General features: G+C 34.3%; 1 protein-coding gene across 3 annotated transcripts in view; it reads right to left on the minus strand.

Moving 5' to 3' along the window:
• The window catches only part of Fstl5 (follistatin like 5), a 507741-nt gene that overhangs the window by 96492 nt on the left and 386881 nt on the right, over window positions 1-24368 (minus strand). For all 3 annotated transcript variants that reach the window (XM_035451280.1, XM_035451279.1, XM_035451277.1), the window contains exons 8-9: window positions 19537-19698; window positions 14136-14270 (exon numbers count right to left, since the gene is read on the minus strand). In XM_035451280.1, coding sequence (XP_035307171.1) covers window positions 14136-14270; window positions 19537-19698 — 297 coding nt within the window. The remainder of the gene's footprint in view (window positions 1-14135; window positions 14271-19536; window positions 19699-24368) is intronic.

Genomic DNA, 24368 nt, shown 5'->3' on the forward strand with positions numbered 1-24368 from the left:
AAACAATGATGTTTATGATCCATTAACTATATAATATGGAAATAAAAACTTGCAGTGTGCTTATTCATTTACATCAGCATATCTAACCTGGTGTTCAGATAAAACATTTTAGTAGTTTCAGATATGGATTTCTACTATTTAAAATTATTTTTTCACATTTATCAACCTAAATTATTATTAGAGGATAACGCAAAGTAATGGAGCACCACAAACCTCTGATGGCATGAAAATATGTGTGTTACATATGTAAGGTGAGTAAGTTTCCAGTGGCATCTGCATTTTATTTAGCTAATGGTCCTACAAGTGTTGTAGGGATTTTTAAAGCTTCCTTTAACTTTATTTTTAGGTTATAATTACATCATTTTCATGTTCTCCTTCCAAACCCTTCCATATAAATGCTCTTACTCTCATTCAAATTCATGATATATATGTATATACAGCTAATATAACCTGCCCATTCTATATAAAGTTACCAGAGTGTATGACAAGTCAGAGATTCCTGCTTAGTATTGTAAAACTCACTGGTATTCTCTTCTCTGAGGAACTTCTTCTGCCAAGGTACTTCCTGTATGTATTAAGCAACACGAGTAACTGTTTGTGGAATCCCTCACTGAGTTGCTTCAGATAGATGATCACAGTTATGTGACTTTGTGCAAATGAGTGTCAACAAAACTTCTTGAATTGTTAAATATAAAATACATGAATAATACTGAAAATTAGTGGCCTGAACACATAGTTTCAAGTAGCATGAACAAATGTCATATGTATATGCCCACTTCATTAATCAAATAATGATAGCATTATTTATTTATTTATCTGGAAATTTATTTGATAACTATGTATAAGTGTTACTATTTACCCATATGTATGTGTGTATAACATATGGATATGCACATTCAATTGCAGGAAATGTGCCCTCCAAATCTGTGTAAAAAGGTTTAAAATGGTTTGTGTGTGTGTGTGTGTGTGTGTGTGTGTGTGTGTGTGTGCTTTTGTGTATGTGTCATGTGAATGCAAATAAGCCTGCAGACCAAATGGGGCATGAAAACTTTAAGAATTGGAGTTAGACATGGTTGTGTTCTGCTTGATATGGGAATTTTAAAGAGCAGTGGATGGTCTGAGCCACCAATACGGACTCCCAGTATGTACTATTTTTTTTATACCAATTCTTACAACCATTGTTATATCTTCCTGAATATCCTACCAGAGTTCTTTAACTACCATATTCTCAGTGAGTGATTTGTTTGTTTAATTTAATATAATGTATTATATAACTTAGAGCTACTTATATTCACAGAACCTTATGAAAGGCTTAAATTACTCTGTAATATGACATAAAAGAAATCAGTTCTATTCCATTGGACAATAAGCTTTTTGAAATTACAGACCACACAGTTCAATACTTAGTTACTAAATAACTTGAATATAAGATTGTTTCAGAATATAACAAACACATTCTATTGAAAATGAAGATCAATTATACAGTTACCAGATATTAGTAAGTTAGTATTTTATTGTGAATTCTTTTACTGACTTGCCTTACTTTATATATTAGGAGCTTGTGATTCTCTCTAAAGTGGTGGGTTTCATATTGATATGCTCTATGAGGAAGTGCATTTACAGAGTTGGAATATTTTTTTAAAAAACATCAGTAGAAAGACAGTTAATGACATAACACTGTGCTATAGTACAGAACAGCTGTTTCTCTTGTCTATTCCTGTAAAAGCTGTCTGGGTTTCACCTCAGCATGTCTGTTCCTTGCCTTTCTCCTTGTCTGAAAGATTACAGTTTCTATCACTGCAAGAATTTTTTTTGATAAAGTGCATTTGAGTGAACATAACATTTAATCTGACTGTCTTATTGTCTGCTTTCCTTTTAGATGTAAGAAAATGACAACATTTACATTAGTAAGCAAACATAAAACGACAATCTTAAGATAAAACTTTAATGTATCTAAAAATCTATATGGTTAGCATTAGTGGACACAAAATTCCTTTGAATGTACATATGGAAAATGAAACAAGCTGGTTTTACATGCTATTTTTAGGCTAGAAACTATATTAGCTATGTCAAGTTCTCTACCTGCCACATGCATGATTCAAAGACCCATTTAAAGGAAACTAATTTTCTTTTTACCCTGAATGAAGGCAATTCCCCATTAGCTAGAGTTTCAACCTGTGTTTTATAATAGCAGAATAGGCCATGGTGTCCAGTGTCTTTATTAGGGAATGATCATAAAATGGTCAGGAAATGATAGCCCCAGGTTTAAAGTGATGAGATGGGATAATCCATTTATTAGGTTGGGGGATGGTTGTAATAGGCATTAAGAATCTGTGCCAGTAAATGGAAAATACAAAGAACAGACACCTTAGGATTATACAGCAGATGGTGCTGTGTTGTATAGCCTGGACCCTGGAAAAGAAGTATTTAGGCAAGCCAAGAGAGGAGTCCTGGAGAGACTGTAAGTAACTGACTGTCTAATGTAGGCTTTCAGATACTAAATAGGAGACCATCATTGACCACTGCATAATGTCAGTTTAGGGTTCACACAAGTTCTAAAATAAGAAATAATTTAAGCAATTGGAGAAAGTCACTGGCAATTAAGGGCATGTGATTAAATCCAATTAAATTAATTGGATCTGTTGTTTTATGAAAAGCATTGAAAATCATATGATAAACAAAATCATCTCCAAGGAAACATACAAAACACAGAGGCGATAACATGGATGTTTCCAAAAATGTCTAACTGGTTAGAAAAAGAAATGTGTGGCATTTGTATGGCTAGGCAGGTCCTGGTCTGCAGTCTCTTAATGAATTGTGTGGCATTACTGTGGATTAATGGGTCCAAGCCAGCAGCCGATCAAAATATTATCTGCCATCAGCAGGCATGGAAGAATCCTAGACAACATCCTACCCAGTTCCATTGTCACCTGGAAGGCTGAAATGGGCTGTGGAGTTAGATTCTAAGCAGGCTCAATGATAATGGTGGTATCTTGATGCTGGATGATGGCAAGTGATCTGAATTCTTCACTGTACCTCTGCTCAGGGCTATTCAATTGTTTTCCCATTTTGCTAAGGAGCTTCTTCTAGAATGAACTTTCTGATGTTCTCAGGTATAGGTCATAATGTCTCTAGTCTGGTTTAAAAACCATTCTATTTATTACCTAAGCAACTGAGACCTTCCCTGCCTGTGTCACAAGGTAACTCTAAGTTTGGGCACAGCAAAATAGAAGGCATTAGGTAATCAAGAGTTCTTAGTACAAGAAAACAAAAATTAAGAATACTTTTTAACCAAAACCCACCAATCCAGACCATTATCACCCAAACTCCCCAAGACATCCAAATTCTAACTTCACCACTGTCTGGAAGTACTAATGAACTTTCAAAATCTATCACTCAACTAACTGCTTAATGACATGCAATAAGTGATGATATTAGTAAACATATTGGTGATTGGCTATAGGTAGAAGGAGAATGGTGACTTCTAGCTCGACTATGTAGCATGTCATCATGTGCCAGAAGCCAAGCAATTTCATTTTTTTTCTTCCACTCTAGAAAATACACGGCAGTGGTAATCAGAGAAGTAAAATAAAATGGTTATAAAATATCTCCAGTACTTGGCATGTAAATGGCTGTTTAGAAGTTACTGTCCATGAAGACATATCATAGAAAAAATTCAAGATGATCAAATTAATAAAAATATTTCAAAAATAAAATACTGTAGGAAAGTATATTGCAGAACAACAATATGGTCAACTCTATTTCATATCATTGAAGAGATAAAGGTATGAGAAAGAAAAGACCAGTTGGATATTAATTAGCACATCTGCTAATTATGAAAAAATAGAAAATATTTATTTCTCTAAAACTGTTGCATGTACTAGTTGATTTTATAAAAGACTATTTTATTTCTTGTTTGAGAGAGGTTTTCTCTGCATGGCACTGGCTATTCTGGAACTCAATCTGGAGACCAGGTTGTCCTCAAACTGAGGAACTCAGAGATCTGAATCCTTTGCCTCCCAAGTTCTGGCATTAAAGGCATGTGCCATCACTGCCTGGCTATGGAAGACCATTCTTCATAACAGTATTTATTAGTTAACATATATTTCAAGTAACATATTTCTTAATATGCGCTGAACTGTATAATTAATATAGTCATATAATAGTATAATTTTACATACAGGCATAGTTTTATAAAATAGTGGCAAAACAATATCCATTCTTTAAAGTAATCTTCAAAAATTATTTGGATAAATACATATTGTTAGAGTGTTCATGTGGGAAGTTACAAATTCTAATTTCAAAATAAATGAATCAAATATTGAAGTTTGGTCACTCTGGCAAACACAAGTTAGATGTTATAGTAAAATTGGTTTAACATTACAGTTCTAAAACAGCACAGATGTAGAGATACAAGGTCAACAACACGTGAAAAGTATAATCTCTGAAGTAGGTTAGCATTATGGCTTCTAGAATTATTAACAGACACAAGATAATAACAAAAGCACATTTCGTATCACACAGAGTGACCTGTGCTCATATGAAAAAAACAAAACCATTTCTTATAAAAAAGCTGATTCTGAGGCAACCTTAATAAACTTCATCCTAACATATATTTGAAGAAAAATGTATAGCCTGTGAGAGACAAAGAGCTAGCAATGGTTTGAAGAGAATAGAATAAAATAAAATCTTAAAGTGTCTAGAACAATACTTAGCATATATTCAATACATGAGTATGTGAGTGTGGACACCTATAAATACAATTCATTTGCCTGTATACAGATACATACAACATGCATGCTTCTAAGCAAAAACATGTACACAGAAACATCATTATAGACAAACGTTTTGCTTGTGACTGAAATATTTAGAAATTTGCAGCAAAAAAAAATGTATTTTTGCAGTAGCCATGAAAAGGCTCTGGAGCAGGGGACTTGCATAAAATGTGCAAAACCTTAGGTTCCATTAATAACACATGGAACTATTTAAATAGAATCACCTAGATTCTCTAGCTGGTTCACAGCTGCATCCTCAGCACTGAGGAAGCTAAGGCAGAGGGACTTTAGAGATTTCTAAGGCTAGCCTTATCTATTCAGTGTTAACTGCCTCTAAAATGTGAAGACAGCAGTGAAAGTTGGCAATACAGCTCAGTGGCTGACGTCTTACAATCATGCACAAACTCTGAGTTTTGTCGCTAATGAATAACTTGGTAAATCTCTTACCTTTGGGCCATAAGTATACAGAATGTCAGGGTAACATTGACTTCAGCAGAGCCAGAATATATTTGGTTATTTTCCAGCTAATATCATAGAGAGCTCTACCTGGTGTAGAGCTCCACAAACCACTGGATTAAGTTTGCCTATATAAAACCTGCATGAAAAACTATGCAGGGAAATTTGGCCTGAAACAAGGTCAGTCATGGAAATTTTCACACAAGGTGGCCGAGGTCAGGTCAAGGTCTTTTAAAAAAATAATCTACATACATTAATAATTAAATTACACATGAACTTTAGAGGTGACATCCTAAGTATTGAGAACATTAATATCTAAAATTGAATAAAAATATGACCCCTGTCCAATAAATTTAAATAACAATTTAGAGAATGTGGTTTATATTATTATTTGTTGTCTCACTAGAGAATGATTGTTGGAAAGAGCCAAAGAACACCTGCCCTGTTCTTCTATGTATAGTCCTTATTGCATCTCTACACTTCTTTGCATTGTGTGTTCAAAAGCAATGGCATCTGAACTAATAAAAAAGGAACACTAGTTTACTATGTATTCTCAAAACCAGAAAGGGATCAGAATAAGCAAAGGCAGCAGTGATACTGCTGTGGCAGCTGGGGCAGACTGGAAGGGAAGGGGGTCAAAGATGCCTAACAGACGAGATGCAATAAAAGCATTTAAACTCAGTCAACCAACAGCATGAACAAAAGCTTCAAAAAAAAAAAAAAAAGAATGCTGGTGTCTACTGTGAAGGTTTTCAGTGCAACCTCCTGAAAGCACCCAGACTCTAAAAATAAAATATTATCAAGCATTATGGATAAGATGTAAAAGCCTTTATATCTGTGAACATACTTTCCAAAAATAGTGTATTTCTCACACTCACACTATCGGAAGGAAGACTATATTTTAATAAAACCATAAATCTTATGTTCATGAAGTACATTTTAAACTTCAGGAAGAATGTGTTGTATAAATATGAACCACAAAAATGACTTTGAACAGTAATAAAATGTCTAAGTTTTAAAGTTAAATATAATAGTCTCTGTATCTTCTAAAATTGGAGAATGTAATTTATAAAAAAGTTATACTTTAAGTTTTTAAATTAATTTTTATTTACATTAAAAACAATCTTATTTTACATAACAATCCTAGTTCCCTCTCCCTTGTATCCTCCCATTCCCCCGCGCCGATCCCTCATCCCAACCCCATCCACTCCTCAGAGAGGGTAAGGCCTCCCATGGGGGATTATCAAAGTTTGTGGCATCAGTTGAAGGAGGATCTAGGCCCTCCCCCCATGTATCTAGGCTGATAGAATATCCCTCCATAGGGAATGGGCTTCCAAAGCCCATTCATGCACTAGGGATGAATAATGCTTTCCCTTCCAGGGGACTCCATAGACTGCCCAGGCCCCCAGCTCAGACCCACATTCAGCGGTCCTGATTTAGTCTTATCAGCTTCCCCAAGTGTCAGTCTGGAGTTCTTACATTTTTTTGGCTATTAAATATAAAATGACTAAATTGATTTTTTCATTAAGAATCCCATATCTCAAACATATTTCTGACAGTTTTATTCACATAGTGCTTTTTATACATCATACCGAGTAGAGCAATGATGATATTTGCACCTGTGTGAAACATCTGAGCTATTGATTATGAGAGACACTGTCAAGGGTTCACATCACCAGATCCACTAGTCATTCATTTCTACAAATGTCTTCACTGATGCTAACTTGCAGCTCAGTTAATCTAAAAATTTAAAATAATATAATCAACATCTAATGGAGGGAGGAAATAATTAGAATTAAGAAAATGTTATGAAAGGTGTTGCCACTTTTCTTGAGAATTCACAAGACGTTTTCAAGTGAAGTTCTGCAGCCAAAAGTACTGCCTTACAATTTTTGTCCAAATCACATAGTCATATGAGAAGTTTCAAGTAGATGATCTTCTAGGGTTTGTCACATCAGGCTCTTTTATTGTGGGAGAATAGCTTCAAGTTCATAACGAACTAAACAAATATATTAAATCTGAATCAGAGACAATAATTTATCCCTCGTTATTTGTATATGTTTATGTATTATGAAGTACCCTTGTAAAAACACTGATTTTCTTCCTAGAAGCACGAGTAAATTAATAAAGCAATTTATAGTATTTTCTTGAAAAGAGTGTTACATCAAACAATCATTAGAAGATAGCCAAAAGATAACCCAACTGCATACTATTAACCTACATTATTGTATTCCATCAGAAAGGTGTAATGAGTTTCTAATATATAGGTTTCACCTGAGATTAAATAGAAAACAAACAAAAATCTCTCTTACTATGATGAAGATTGAAATTTGGCTAACACCCAGATGATAAAAATAATACACAAGGGCTTGTAATGTATTAAAAATAAATTTCAGCATAGTGAATGAAACATTCCTTATTTTGGCAAATTTTAGAAAAGGCCTCAATAATAAATATATAGAAAAATGGATCACAGTTGCAGAATAACTTATCCATACCTTTATAAATGGAAACCATTACAGTCATACAGTTCAGCAATGCCAAATGTTAGTCTACTTTAATCAAATCTTACAAATTACAGGTGATTATTTTGTGACAATATTATAATGTGACCCAAATGCTACCTAATGCAGAATAGACTTCATGATTCTTCTCTAGCTTGAATCTTCTCTTAGGTCTCTAACACTATGGGGGCATTGTTCAACTCATTACAATGTCTTCTGTTTCAGTGATTTACCACACTTGGCTTATGTTTCTACAATTCATCATGCTATACACTTGTTTATTAAAATACAACCTGAACTAAATTTGAGCTTTTTGAATGTGGAGAAATTATTTATTAAATATTGACTAAATGTCAACAACACATTTGTTGCTAACAGGTAAAACCATGAATAAACAAATGTGTTGTTTTCTGTAGATATTTTATTCTCTTTAAAATGAAAGTTCTTAATGAGATTCTAAATTTTGTGAGTGTCTATTTTTCAGCTGCCAATAAATAGACATAGTGTCATCTGAAATTCAATAATTCATACAATTTGTAAGGTAACCAGTTTCATAGACATTTATAGGGCATTAATTAGTCAGGTATTTCATATATAACAGCGGAAGGATCATGAGTTTGACATTAGATTGTGCTACACTGAGCTCAAACCCTACTCCCTCTCCTCCCATAAGCTTTGTTTGCATCAATCTAATTATTGATATTGTTAAATATCAATAATTTAAATCAATTTGTGGAAATTTGAAAAGGAAATCCAAAGGGAGATATAAAATTACAGCAAGAATTGAGAACATATCATTTTCTTACAATTGTCCAAGACAATCCCAGGACTCTAATGTTTATAACTTTTGAAAGTGATAAGTATGCAAAATCAAATCCAGAATATTTTGCCAATGCTGTTTGCAAAGGGTGGAAACATTAGAGTTGCAGCAGCAGTCTGCACTTACTCCTGCATTCCACGCCCACTGAGATCTTGTTCAGCATTTCAACTTTTGTTACTCTTGTAGGAGTAAAGTGGAACTGCCCTTTGGCTTTAACGCAAGTTTCCTTTATAAGTAAGAGGTATGACAACATGAATAAAGTTAATTGGAAATTCAGACTTTCTCAGCTATGAAATATCTTCTAGAACTACAGGTAAATCTGCATTTTGGTGGTATAGTCATATGTATTATGTATGTATTTATTTAGCAAAATACTTTCCTATGCATTACTTGTTTTATTCTACCCCTTGGTAAAAATTTTTAAAACAATAGCATAGACTTGCAGTATATGCACTACATAGACCAATGGAAGGGTCTGTGTAATGAATATAGGAATTGGAGGCTGGTCTGGACATCAACCCTAACTCAAAGACAAATGCACAAACAACAAAAAGCACAGCATATTGTTAATATATCTACATGGTTTTCTCTGACATTTCATTATTTATTATTGGAGATAACACTGAAATTACATTCTGATATTATTAATAATATAATCATAATTAGTAAATAAATGTTAGTACTATTTACCGATGCATATATGCAGGCCATATTCTTTGCTTGAATGTGATAAATAATTAAAATTACAATGTGCTTTTTTTCTAAAGTATAATTTCAGTCTTGTGTATTAAAACTATAGCTAGGAAACACTTGGCTTTCAATTAATACCCATAAGAGATGGAAACCTCAATATTTCAGCTACTCTTTGTACAGATTTGCTGTTCAAAGTGATAAGAATGAGCATAAATATTCTCCCTAGAGAGACAGTGATCAACAAGGAGAAGGGCCAGCCCACTGAAGACATAATTTATGCATGGATTAGATGTCATTCCAAAACTTTAGTGTTCAACATCTCCTGTGTAATACATATATGAAACCACTGATGTAGTTGGAGAATAAGGATCCAGAGTAATCATCCTGGGTGGCACATCTCCCGCATTCCATCCTGATCTGAATCAGAGATGATAGTAGATAGATAGATAATCTTTGGCTTGTCCACATTTGAAAAGAGATTTCTACTCTGCACAGTCACTGTGTAAAAGTCACAAGCCAAAAGAACAGACATGCACATTCTGAGCTCTCAGCTCATGTTCAAAATAATGTATGCCATGGGTTGACATTTCAAAACTCTGTGGAAGTGTCTCATCCCAGCCTTCTTAGTCTTATCTGGGTTACTTCAAAGACACACATTTTATTTATTCTTATATATTTACATTATTTCCAAACAATTTCTTTTTTGGATAACCAATGGAAAATTATGAAACTATTGTGATTGCACTTTTAAAAATTAAGCACACAGTTCTTTGACAATAGTTCACTAGCTTAATTCAGTATTTGAAATTGCAGAATCTCAAAGGGAATACTACCGTTATATAAACCCCATCAACAAAACATTAATAGATTTTTAAAAATTCTACCTAGGAAAAGTAAATTATTTTCAATTATTGTCATTAGAAAATTTTTAGTAATTTTGAAATACAAATAAATAAACAAACATAAAGTTGGTAGTATCTTCCTAGAATCATTTTGTGAAAATTTTGTTCTCTAACACCTTTTGGATTTTTTAAAATGTAATTTCAGAAATATAGTACATATATTTTTTCCTGTTCATAAACTGTTTATGTCTTTAAGTATAAATGCATGTAGATTTACATCATTTTAGTAATAATAATGTGTCCCCATGTAAAGATTGACACATTTATTTAAGTAATTTCTTATTGATGGATGTTTAGGTACAGTAAAATACACAAACCAGGACTTATTGTCATTGCTCTTATGTATCCTTTTGCTTTTTTTTTTACAAAGTTTACACAGAGATTTTTATATTTAACAATGCCACTATACACAAGGTAATTTGGTTAGCATACCTAAATTTACATGAATAAATTATGTCATTAAATAATAAATGTGTTCCTTGTAATATGGCATTAGAAAGTTTCCATAGTAAACCTCAAATGTATAATACATGCATATAAAATAAGTGAGTACAATGAAATACAACAGGTTCCTTCTTTATTTGTCATATGCAATAGTGATTTCTAATTGTCTCATTTAAGTTGATATAATTGGAAATAGCATTATTTTTTATATGTCTATAGGCTTCAGATACTGAATGAGGAGACTATAATTTCATCATGTACTAGCCAACAGATGAAAAGATTTATTGAACAGTTTACTTCATGGATGTGATAATGTTGGACAAATTAAAAAGCATGAATATTTTAACCTATGATGAAAACATTATATGAAATAATAAAAATTTATAAGCCATTTGTTTCATAGCAAACGTATTAGTGTAGAAATACAAATGACAAGTATAAAATATGTGGTTTTATAAATTTTCCAACTGAACTGTGAATTTTGTATGTCCACCATCAGGTTTTGTACATCCACTTCCAGATAATCCAACTCAGGTTTCAGACTACGGTAGGTGCTTGCACCTGTATCATATTCGTGGACATATCCATGTATAGGAAACACACATACATAGATGGTTTTTAAAGAAAATAAATCTTCAATATTACTAAGAGTTTTTGTACAAATAACTGCATTTTATCACATATTTGACTGATAGAAATAAAATAATGGCTGTTGCAATTTTTTGCAATGATTAAAATATTTTAACATCACATGCTTAAATGATTTATTCATGCAAGCAATCTTACAGTAGAATTCACTGAAAAAAAAACTTACAGTGAGTTTTGATAACATAATCAGGTTCTCTAGCTCAAAATATTGAGGTAGAGGGGTAGTTCAGACTCATTGCCAATCTTATGGTTTTCATGAATTACTCTCACAACAGTATCCCAATGCTAAAAAAAATGAGGAATGCTGAAAACTATGAGGAAACATATTGATACTAATATGAGTTTCCTATTATATAGGAAATAGCTGGATTATTGCTACAGGACTGTTGCTAAATAAAGTATTTATTACCCAATTTACTGAACAATTAATTCTTTCTCCAGTGTTCTACTGTAAACATGAGATTCCATCCAATATTTCATCTTCCATAAAGGAATAAAAAAATGAATATGCTGCCATCTTCATCTTGATTGTCAGTCAGATATGGAGTGGTTGGACTTGAAACTTGGTGGAGTGGAAAGAATCTGACCTTTATTTAAAATAGTTCAATATCCAAACTAAAGGAAAATAGAGAAGAGTTTACTCCTTTTAAATGTGAAAAGAAATATTAAAATATGTTTTCCTATCTATCGACACAATTGTATGGACTCACATCCATCTGTAACTATCTATATTATCAGTTTATATGTGCCATTCTGTGTAGAATCTCTGATTTCTACTAGTCACTGGATTTTCCAGGTTTTTATTTAAAACAAAAAAATTGCTAATGAGAATCCATAAAGTATTTTGAGAGAGTTAGCATGAGTAAGACAGCATAGTGTGCCTCTCAGTCTGATAAGAACATTTTATGTAGTATCTAAACAAACTTTCTAGTTGGCTCATTGCTATCTCCTATTATAGAGGAAGAATGAAAGCTAAAAGTGGACATGTAACAGGCTCAAATCACGGAACTGTCAGGCTACTCAAACACTCTTCTACTACAAAATTTATTATTTTTTTCAGTTATACCTGTGTGTGTGCATGCGTGTGTGTTATCACTTTTAAAAGTAAAAATTGCTTTGAAATAGCTTATCATAGTTTTGGACAGGTTATTATTATTCTCTTAGGTTCTTGCAAGTAGGAAGAGCAAAGCTGTGATGCACAGGTATGAATGATACTTTCGGCTTTGCAAAAGGCAGATGTCCCAATGCAAATGCACATTCTCTAAGTTTCTAGGAAGAAACATATGTAAGCTTTAACAGACTTAACCAAAGTCATACATCTCCCTAGAGTCTAGAGTCATTTATACAACTACAATGTTACTTTATGACACACTTCGAGGACCACAGAGACTAGTCACATTAAGAAGATTATATTTTGGGTTTGTTGAGTACCAGGGCATGTTCACAGGTCTTTACTTTGCAGTTTTCTATAACTATCATAATTAATATAACTTCCATATCTACTTTATAAAATGGTATTTTATATCAACATCATACACATGGCACCAAAACATAGGGTAATAATGTTAAGTGTTATGAATACAATCACAAATTACAAATATAAAGCAAGTTTTCAGTTACTTATAATTAAATTTTAAGAAAAAATTAAGAAATGATAGTCATTAGGAAAAATAAAGGCAATAAAGAAATTATGACTTTGATTAGGTTAGCAAGTTGGCTTTAATTTTTCCTTTTATGCCTTAAAATTCATCTATATAAATATTCACTTATGCCTTTCCCAAAACAACTACACAAGCAGGTATGCTCCTGCTTTTTCAGTCATACCTACCAATGATCATTGATGTAAGGGTGGACAGCAAATCTCTTTTAAGATGTTTCTACATTCATCAACATTAGGATCAGAGAAATAAGGCCCAAATGAGAAGTCCAAAACAGTAGAGAATACCAAAATTTATATTAGTCAAAAGTGATCAATGAACAAAGGTGAAAATCTGTTTAAGTACAGCCAGTCCAAGTCATCATACAGCCACACTTTTGTAAATGTGATCAAGAAAATACCTGTGCCTTTGCTTGGAGTTCACTTAATAAAAAAAACCTTCAGCTGTAACACACATGTGTTGCTTTCATCATTCCCTTTCTGTATCTACTGTCATGACACAACAGGATGAATAAAATTAATTAACAACATTGCATCCCACATTACAGACTATAGATAAGAATTCAAATGTCATCACAAAAAATGATTAAAAAAAAACCTTTAAATTGGTGGATAATCATTCCCCTAGAGTGCTAGTAGTCAAATGTGCATTGAAATGTACAAACGTGTACACATGAAATAAGCTTGAAAGGTTTATGTGTAGTGCATTTTTTCCCTAACTCCAAGGGAGGACCATATGGCTCATGCCATGATGACAAAGGATTTTTATTACTAATGGACACTGGGGCAGGGAGGATTTGCTGCAGGAGAGGTCACAACACAGCTGCTGCTTCAGTGGCTGCTGTGCCACTGACGGATTCAGACAGAGACAGAGTTAAAGCCACACATAAACAGAGTGATCATTATTTGAGGACTTTAAACTTTACAAACTCTTTGGAAAAGGGAATTTACAAGGATTTAAATTCTCACATGAACACACAGGAAGTCAGTGTCTGGAACATCTTATGTACATTGCTGCAATGATGTTGGTGCTGGAGGGAAAACTGCATCAGCTTTCAGACATCTTCAAACCTATTCTGAGTATTTTCAGATTTCTATTCATCAGAAACACAGATTTATCTAATTTTAATTTTCTGTACATGTCACAAACTACAGAGCAGAACACCATAAAATATGTAGTGTGCATGTGTGTATACATGTGGGTGCACATGTGTTGGGGGGATGCTCAATACATACGGGTCTTCCTCGCAGAATCTTCCACAAAAAGAGAAGAGATGTCTTCATCCACACCTGCTTCATTCCTAGCAATGCACGTGTATGCTCCGGTATCTTCATAGCGCACATTGCTTATGTGGACCTCACTGCCATTTGCTGGGAACAGAAGGCAAATGCGACTTGTAAACCACAGTTTCAGCTTTGGCACTGTGCATTCAGATTACACAAACAGCTCACTGAGCTTGTCCTAATTAAACTGTTTTCCTTCCTTCTCCCATACTTTGGAGATGTGCCAAATTGCTCCAGAGGCTCTCAAGTGTTTGTACATTGTGTTGTCACTCCATTGACGAGAGCTCAGCACTAGCAAATGCAAACAATTTACATTTTATATCATTGGCTTTTCCTACATTGTATGTGAAATATTTCTTATTAGCAATGACCGTCTTATTGATATACAAATTTATATCTAAAACCCAATCTGTAAACTAAGTATTTTTTAGAACAAACAACAGCAATCTTGCTCACTTAAAAGAACACACATGAACGCCTTTGTGATAGGTTGAGTGTATTCTATCAGCAAGTCTTTCATCTCATTAAGGAAATTCACTGTTATGAATTAAGTTAATTATAACTGTAAGTCTATTGCCTCATTAAGGAAGTTACAGTGTACCACTGCCCCTTAAGCAACCTTATTAGATATTTGGAAATACTGAAGAAAGAGGACATTCAGTTAATAACATAATTGTCTGAAATTTCCTGCAAAACTTACCTTAAATAAACTGTAACTAAGACATATAATCAATGTAAGTACAAATAAAATTTAAAATCTTGGTGAAAGAATATTTTAATTTAAACCTTGAATAATAAGTTGAATTTTCTAACACCAAAGTCAGGGTGTACATTGGTCATGAATGACATGCTGGAAAAATGCTAGGACCATCATATATCTTATTAGATAAACTACACAAATGATATTTAATTATCAGATGAAGAGTCTGAGATCCATAGAATAAATTCTTATAAGTACTCAGGTACAATGGCTTGATTTTTATGAAAACTATTGTACTGACATACCTGTGTTCCATTACTATAAAGAGTTTTGATCTCCATTCTCCCCTTTTCATTTCTATGCAGATGTCTCCCTGATGTCTGGTATCTATGCTTCATGTTGCTCAGTCACAAATTCAACTTACAGTGGACTGCAACACAACACTATGTGGCAAGTGAATTGCAGGTAAACTGGTGTGGATTAGTTAGAGAAAAACGAGTTGGTTGAGACAGAAAGATTGGTGAGAAGGGTAGAGGGTGTCTTCTCCCACAGAAATCTAACAGAAAATGTGGTTTAAAAGTGAAATGAACCCCATAGGCTCATGTGTTACTGGGTCCCTAGAAGGAGGCACTGTTAGGGAAGTAAGTGGATCCTTAAGGAAATAGACATTCTTTATGGAAAGTGGGTCACTGAGAATGATCCTTGGTGCTTCATAAAACAGATGCATTACCTGTTTGCTCTCCAGTGCCTAACTGTGAGAACAATGTGGACAGCTGGCATCCTGCCATTATGGAAGGTTTCCCTCCAAGTGAAAGCCAGAATAAACCCTTCTTTGCTTAAACTGCTAATGTCAGCTATTTTGTCTCAAAAATGAGGCAAGCAATACTACAGAAGAAAACACCTGACTTCTCTGAATGATTGGGATTAAGAGCACTTCTGCTTGCCTGTAGACTCTCAAAAAAAAGAAAAAATTCCCCAAGGAGGAGTTGATACTAAGGTTTACTTCTGCCACACATTATTAACTAAATTCAATTATCCTTTTCTTATTTTTAGTTTTGTATTTTTACTGTTAAGTTGTTGTGTAGCTGACAATGCATCTGCACAGGCTTTTGAGACTCCCTTTCCTTTCTCTGCCCCCACCCTACACTGTTTTCTCTGGTGTTTCTTATTCATTCACCCTTATTCTTTCACCCTTAATATTTATCCCCAATACCCATCTCCTTCTCATTGGTACTTAATTATTCGCAGTTTAAAAATCTATGCAATCCTCTGAAAATATGTGATACATTTATTAGTTTTTAGATATACTGTAAATATTGTTTGGCTATTATATTGTCCTTGAATTTTAAGGTTCATTATTAAGTTAGTAACTTAAGATCTCCAAGATTTTGTTTTAATGTTTGGTGTATATATGTGTCGGTGTATGTCTCTGTAAACACTGAGAACTGTAATTTTCCTCTCAAAACTTCCTGGTTCTTGTTCTGTCAAATTGACCTATATTTTAATATAATTACAGGATATTTTAAATTTGTTCTCTAGTCTACTCAGTGCCTGAATGATCTTCCAAATAATATTGCTTAATCTCCAACTATATTTATTGTTTTTGTTCTCTTGTTCATGTCATAATTTAATTGTCATAATTTAATCTGATTACTAAGAAAACATTTTTCAATCATATTTTTAAGGCTAGCCTTATGACCTAGAATTTGTTACTAGTGAAGCTTCCATGGGTCACTGAGTACATATTTCATGTTTTGTGGAACACTGTGTAGATAGTTATAAATTCAGTTGACCTATGGGATAGTTAAACTCTGAAGTTTTTTGTGGACATTTTTAAGGAAATATCTGAATGTAAGGGTATTGAAGTCTTCAAATTTTATCTATCATTATAAGCAAATGGTTTTTTTTCTAAATTATGAAATAAATGGAAATCATCAGGAAGTAATATTTAAACTTCCTGTTCCCAATAAATGAGCAATAAGGAAAGGACATTTGGAATAGTTACGGAGAATGGATACTCATGCCCTTCTTTCTCATTGATGTATATGATTCTTTCTGCATCATCACCCCCATCCTGTTTTTACAATACTCCCCTCAAATTATTAACTTTCCACCAAAAATACTGCCTTTTCTTAGTCCTCTCTTTTTCAAAACCTGGGTTGTTTTATATATAATTTTTTATTATCATTTCTCATTGCATCAAAGAGAATTTTATTAATATTTGTTCAAAACAACTTCAGGTCAAGCTGAAGACTCAGCACAGGGATGCACTTCAAGGTTCTTATATAAGTTTTCTATGTGTCTGGCACTGCTGAACATGCCCCTCATTTTAAATGTTCTTTTTCTTCTGTGGTGTCACTGGGTCTCTTGTTCCTTTCTTGAATTTTACTCTTTCTACCATATATCTGCTCTTGTATACTAATAAAATATCTGTGCTATGTGTTATTGTGAGATATTACTTCTCTTAATTAATATATTACTCTATATTGCATAGTCATTTAGTCTATACATATATTTTGACTTAACACAGTAGCATTAAAACATGTATCACGATAAATAAATCTTTAAATAACTGTAGTATCAAACTGTAGTCATGAACTATATTGTCCATAACACACTTACTTTTTTTCTCTTAGGTTGTCCTTCCTACTCCTATATAACATTTATACTTATTCCCTCTTAACTACCTATAAATATTTATAATTTTGTTTGAAAACAACCATTTTGCCCGGGATTCTACCTTTTATGTTTTAGATTGGAATGAAGATCATACATATTTTATTTTCCTGATATTCCTGGAAGTAGACAGATACATGTATTTAATATAGGTAAAGGTTACTGTCACAAATGCATATAGGGCAGGAGTGCGGGATGATTGAACTCTTCTTTATAGTATTTCTGTTAATTTGATTAGACTTTTGTGCTTAGTCTACAAGCACTGAAATATAAGAAGTAAGCATAAATACATAAATGCAACAGTGTGTATTTGTAAGTAAGCAGTTTCTTAAATTCAGCTTTTTAATGTTCAAAAGTTGTTTCATAGATGTATAAATATTGACATGCATCAATAAACCAAACTTTAAAATGCTTTGCATAAAGGATAACTGATTAAAAGTATATACTATGAAAATGGAATAACGGGGAAATCTGTTTATAGAAATAATAAAAATAAAAATGTTTTGATATTTATAAATACCAATTGAACAATTTACAAGCACAATTGAACAAATAATAAGAATGTTTACACTCATCCATTGTCATCTCAACACAGTAAGCTCTTGAGTTTATCAAACAGATAAGATTTATATATGTCTTCAAGGGTGCTACAGTCAACAAATCACAATTAATTGCATTTTCGTTACTTAAATTACTTAACCTTATTAAAAATCTTTAATTTTCATTTTGTTTCTTCTATCTATATAAGAATTGATTCGTCATTTGTGCACACTGTCAGATTAATAACTGAAAAATAGAGCCAAACTTCTTCCTATGTACTTGTTTTAGGGACTGAAAGTAAGGGGTTTACAGACCCTAATAAACCAGCCACACTTCCCTATCTTCCTTAACTCCTGGCACCAAGAGCTAAGACTCCAAGCAGTCAGGCCAAGTTTTAAGGCCCTACCTCCTGGTGCATACAAGTAAGTCTTCCTGAATCCCTAAACACTAGACCCAAACTTCTAGCACCTTCTAGTTCTTGATTCAAGTAGGTAAGGAGTTCCCAGACCTTGACTGATCATTCAGTCCAATCTTCTGATGATGATCCTTAAGTGGCACTGAGTTCCTAACACCATTGTACCACTGTGGACAGATGAACCAAACTCTGTTCCAACCTTCCACTCTACCAACCCTAGATGTAAAAGTGCCAGTGCAGAACTAAAAACAATATGAACATCGAGGATAACATGTGGCATACAAAATTTACTAACCCTGTGACATGGGAACCCAATGACAACTACCTAGATTAACTTACAGACACAAATTCTAAAGAATGATTTTAACTATTTTAAGACAACATCAAGATGACATAACTGCTCCAAGTAAGGTTTTCCACTAAGGTTTTTATCTTGGTATATTCAGGTATTCAATTCCAGCATCAATTTAGCTTTTCTTCAATGATGCTACCTCTCTTATTGAATTATATTCTGATATCTTGTGCTGGAATGCCACAGCTATCAACCTAGACTATTATTCTCAGAAAACCACATATTAAATTAAAACAAAATCAAAACAATAACCATTCTAAGATAAAAGCAGATTGAAGTAATTTTAACCATTAAATAAGTTCTAGCTCCATAGAGAATGTTGAAGTGCTACTTCAATCTGAAGATAATAATAAACACATTCAAGATGTCACAGGGAATAAATAAACAATTGCAGAACAATTAATCAAAAGAGGTGTATAATGAAATATTGTAGCTATCACCAAAATAATGTCATCCTATATTAATCTCTATGACAAGGCTATTATTTACAGCAGTAAACATATTAGAGAACTGTATCAGTTTTTTTCAGATGCAACCATGTTTTAATATTCTCAACAGTTGCTATAAATAACTCTTTGTTTCACATGAATTGTGTATTTTAATTTTTTCTACAATTTATTATAAAAGATCTGCACACTCATTTAAGCAAAATAATGTAATAAACAAGCACCTTGAAGTGTAAGCTGTTTGGAGAGCTTTGGTGTAATATCTATTCCATTCTTCAACCAGCCAAGCTGAGGGTCTGGTATGCCTTCTGCATGGCACCTTAGGCTTGCAGTTACCCCAGGTTCTCTGGCCTGACTCTCTGGATACACCCGGATGACTGGAGGAACTAAATGGTGGAGAAAAATGGATAAGTAATCAGCATTTAGATTTGATCTTGGAAATTATAGAATAATCCCTTATGAATTATAAATCTTCATTAAGTATAACTAATTGTATAATTAGTTTCCTGATATAATTCTCTAATAAAATGTCCCTGGGTTGCTTGGGGAAAGGTAATTCTGGGCCCATACCAGGAAAAATACATTTCAAACAGGGGATATTATGTTTCAGAAACTATAAAAGCTTAAATGCATAATATGGCAATAGGCTCCTACTTTCCTACTACAGGATGACTTATTCATTAAATTAACACTTAAAAAGCATTATAAAGAATTAGAGCCTTATGGATTCAGTTATTTAAATTAATATGTAATTAGAAAGGAATACTTTTCCTTACCACAGAACATATAGAGATTAATAACATTTTATACATAATAGTATACTAAAAACACAGTATTAACAATAAGTTTTGTTAAAAGCATGCACGACTTTATATTAAGTAGTATAAAACATTGTTGAAAGTATTTAAAGCAAATGAAATGTAAGGTATAGTATATTCATGAATAGAAAGAATTAATTGGTGAAATGAAAACAATTATTTATAAATTTTAATATCCCCCAATTGATCTTAAGGTATAAGATGTAACAAATCTGCAAATCTATTTTTGTATAGAATGTAGTAGTTGCTCCTCAGATTCAGGAAGAGTTAAAAAGGGACCACAAGTGACCAAAATAATCTCAAAAAAGTAGGAGGAGTGCTAAAAGAACCACACTTTGGTCATTAGAGTTATGATATAGTGACATGAAGATAAGCACAGAAGAGCTGCAGAGCATGTTGAAATCAAATGAATAACCACATGCTACTATGGTCAACTAGTATTTCGCAAAGTGTCAAGCTATTTATTTTTCAGGAACATCCAGTACAACTGTCAATATGGACAGGAACATGAACTTGAACTACTTCATACTATATACATATTATTTGAATCAAGTTAAATCATGGCTTTAAATGTCCAAATCAAACATGAAAACTCTTAGGAAACAGCATTGAAATCATAGGGACAAGTGACATTACATGGATTTAGGAGTATATATTTATATACATGTACCCTTATCATGATAATCAGTGAAAATGATACACATATATGTGTAAAGAAACATAAACACATTTACCCACTAAAATGACTATTGAAATAAACAACAAAACAGCATGAAAAGATGGGAAATATGAAGAGCCTGGAACACTTTTACTTTTCTGGTTGGGCTAAAGAAGGATTTAGCCATTTGGATACTGTGAAACATAGTTTGAAAGTCTATCAACATGTGAAACATAAAATTTGAATTAAAATGAATTACCATTAGCAGGCATTAACAAGGTATTACTGATATATGTTTTCTTCAGAGACTTGATTCTTGTTTTAAGAATAGTGCAACACAAAAATCCACTTCTCATATTAATGCAAATGAACATTGACTAATGACTGAAAAACATGTGTTTTTTTTTTTCTTTTGTTGAAAGACATACAACAGTTTCAGCAGGGAACCTAAAGTTGTTAGGGTGCTACAGCACAAATATTGAAGATCTGAAACTAAATGAAATCAGACTGACAGAAAAGTACATACACAGTAACAGTCAACTTGTGTGAAACAGCAGCAGAATGGGTAAATGTGTTGAAAAAGATTTACAGTGAACTAGGAGGAAAGAATAGAATGTTCTTCTATTGTACAATGTACTAACTGGATAAGTACAAGGTTTACTTAGGAAGAGGTGTTGTAGGATTAGATAGCAGTGATGTGTAGGGGATGCTGTAGTCATGTCTGCTTAGGGACTGGATACAGGTTTGCCTGACCACACCTGCAAGCGCATGGTCAGGATGATGTAGAGTGAATGACATTTACGTGGTAGGCTGGTTTCACTTTCGGCATGCTGTATAGATTGCTCCTCACCGGCTGGCTAGGTACCTCTGTAAGTAAGGCTTTTCCCTATTAAATTCCCTTATATTTTTAACTGGCTCCATATTGGTAATTTCCCACATTATCTGGTTGTCAGAAGCAGGATATTGTAAACTTAGGCCCCGAGCCCGCAGGTCTCACCAGGATGGCGGCCTAGGCCAGGAAAGCACTCTGTGTCTTCACAGGTGCTCCCAGCTCCCAGCCAACCTGTTGTTCCACAAGCGAGTCCTTGCTGCTACTGAGCCACTCAGAACCTTCTGTCCAGCTAGGAGACTTCCACAGATCTCCCTACGACTACAGTCGCAGTTTCTAGCTGCAGGCAAGGGACCAGCTCAGACTGTGGCCTACCCCTGCCGAGAGGCCTCCTGCCCTTGAGCAGAGTAGGCCTCTGGTGTAGGCCTCAGCTTTCAGCAGGGTCCATGGCTTCCCCTTGCCACAGTGGCCAGAAGGCTGCATTTTTTTTAGTGATTGCCGCCTCAAGGCATAGACTCTCTAAGCTTAGCGCAGTGGCATTTGTGACCTCGCTCCACCCCTGCCACCATCTTGCCTGACGGACCACTGACAAATGTCACATGGACTAACTGAATGCCTTCACCAACTGCTGGTCAAAGATAGTTACTGCATCTGGAGTAGGAGCCACAAGGTAAAATCATGGTGGAATATTTATCATTTGCTAAACTTAGTAATATTTTTACTTATTACATGAATTCAATGTTTGAGGAGGATGCTAATCTGCCAATTACCAGCCTATATGCAGTATTGGCAGTTAGCTTGCTGGTACAAACAACATTACTAGCCAAATCTCCAGGAACAGGGACAAAGATAACCTCACCTCCTACTTATAGGAAATAACGCTTTATGCAATGACATTTTGGAGAACAGATTAGGTCAGGCCATAATTGTGAGGCAAGTGGAACAGAAATTGGATGATAAACGTGTCTCTGTGTCCACTACACTAAAGACAGAACTGTCTGTAACCCAAGATGAGATGCGGCATATTTATGATAAGATAAACATAGAGAGATCCTCCATGTCTGAGGCATTAGAGGCTAGGCTGTTGGAGGACCATGAAGAACTAAAGAATATCTGTAGCCAGCTAGAAACTCAGATAGGCTCTGTGACCCAATGTGACCTAAATGCAAAGGTGCAAAATACCCAGGATAAGGTTGAAGAATTCAACAATGCCATTCAATCAATTATTGAAGCATCTAAGGTGGCAGATCACAAATTTGAGTCTAGATTCGAATGTTTGGAAGATAATTTACAGTACAGGGCTGACAGATTAGGTTCATACGGTCACTTGCTGAGGACTCAAAATCAGCAAATTATGACCTCAAATATAGACTCCAATATGTAGAAGGCAGTTTCCATACCATCCAGATGCTGTCTAAGGACAAGTGTATGGAAGACCTAGAAAAATGTATAGAGGAGCAGTTAGAGTAATTTACAGATTCAGTAACATGCTTGGAATCTTTTATGATGTAGGAAATTGAAACTTTTCATAAGGATAACATTACTAGGCTTAAAGATCATTGGGATGCCTCATAGGAAGAATCACTCCAATCCGAGGCACCTACTCCACCCAGGTATCATGACTATTCCTCTAAGGTTGTTACTCATACACCATTAGTGTACCCAGCTACCATGGTAGAAAATCCAGCTTCTAAGAAACACCCTCACGGACAGATGGCTGGCTTATGTATGTCAACCTATACAGCTAAAGGATCTTAAAAATATTAAAGAATCAGTTGTCTCATATGGTCTCCATAGCCTATACATAAAACAGCTATTACATATATGGGCAACTTTTAACAGGGTGACACCCACAGATTGGGAATGATTGGTAGCAGCTGTACTTGAGAATTCATACCAGTGGAAGGCATTGGCCAGGGAAGAGGCAAAGCTCCTTGAGTGTCAAGACAAAAAGGAAGGTTATGAAGCTCCAATAGATAAGATTCTTGGTGAAGGTACTTATGCCAACCCACAGGCCTAGGCTGAATATGATGATCATATACTGTCCCTATGCAGGAAAGCAGCATTAAACGCCTGGGATAAGGTTCTTGTGCCAGGAGAATGCCTAGGAGCTTATACCAGAATAGAACAGGGACCCATGGAACGGTTCCAGGACTTCTTACAATGGTTAACTAGGGCAGTAGAATTACAGGTAACAGATCCAGAAACAAGACAATCAATTATATATACAATAGCTTATGAAAAATGCAAACCCAATATGCAAAAGAATATTTTTGCCTTTAAAGATCAGATCAGCTCCACTAGAAGAATGGGTTTTGCATGCAGCCAACACTGACTATAATGTGCAAGATACTGGAGCTTGGGTGGGAGAAGCCATCTTGAAAGGTTTAAAAAGGCAACAGGAGATTAAAAGTTCTTGAGGTGAGGACACAAGGGCTCAGGAAAGAGGAGCACCTTACAGAAGCCAAGAGGTTAGAGGTTATTACTACTATGAACCAGAACCTTGGGTAGGAAGAATCTTTCCCAGGAGACCACAAAGGCGCCAGGAAACTAGATGTTTTAGCTGTGGTAGAATGAGACATGTCAATAGAAATTGTAGACAAACAGATTCTAACACTGCCTTCTGGATTATGTAGAAGATGTGGTAAGGGCAGACCCTGGACCAATGAATGTAGATCGACCAGGGACATGCAAGGAAACCCGTTAAGACTGGGAAACCCCAAGGGGGCCTCAAGAAGGCCGCCACATGGA

Source organism: Cricetulus griseus (assembly GCF_003668045.3).
Source record: "Cricetulus griseus strain 17A/GY chromosome 1 unlocalized genomic scaffold, alternate assembly CriGri-PICRH-1.0 chr1_0, whole genome shotgun sequence".
Lineage (NCBI taxonomy): Eukaryota > Metazoa > Chordata > Mammalia > Rodentia > Cricetidae > Cricetulus > Cricetulus griseus.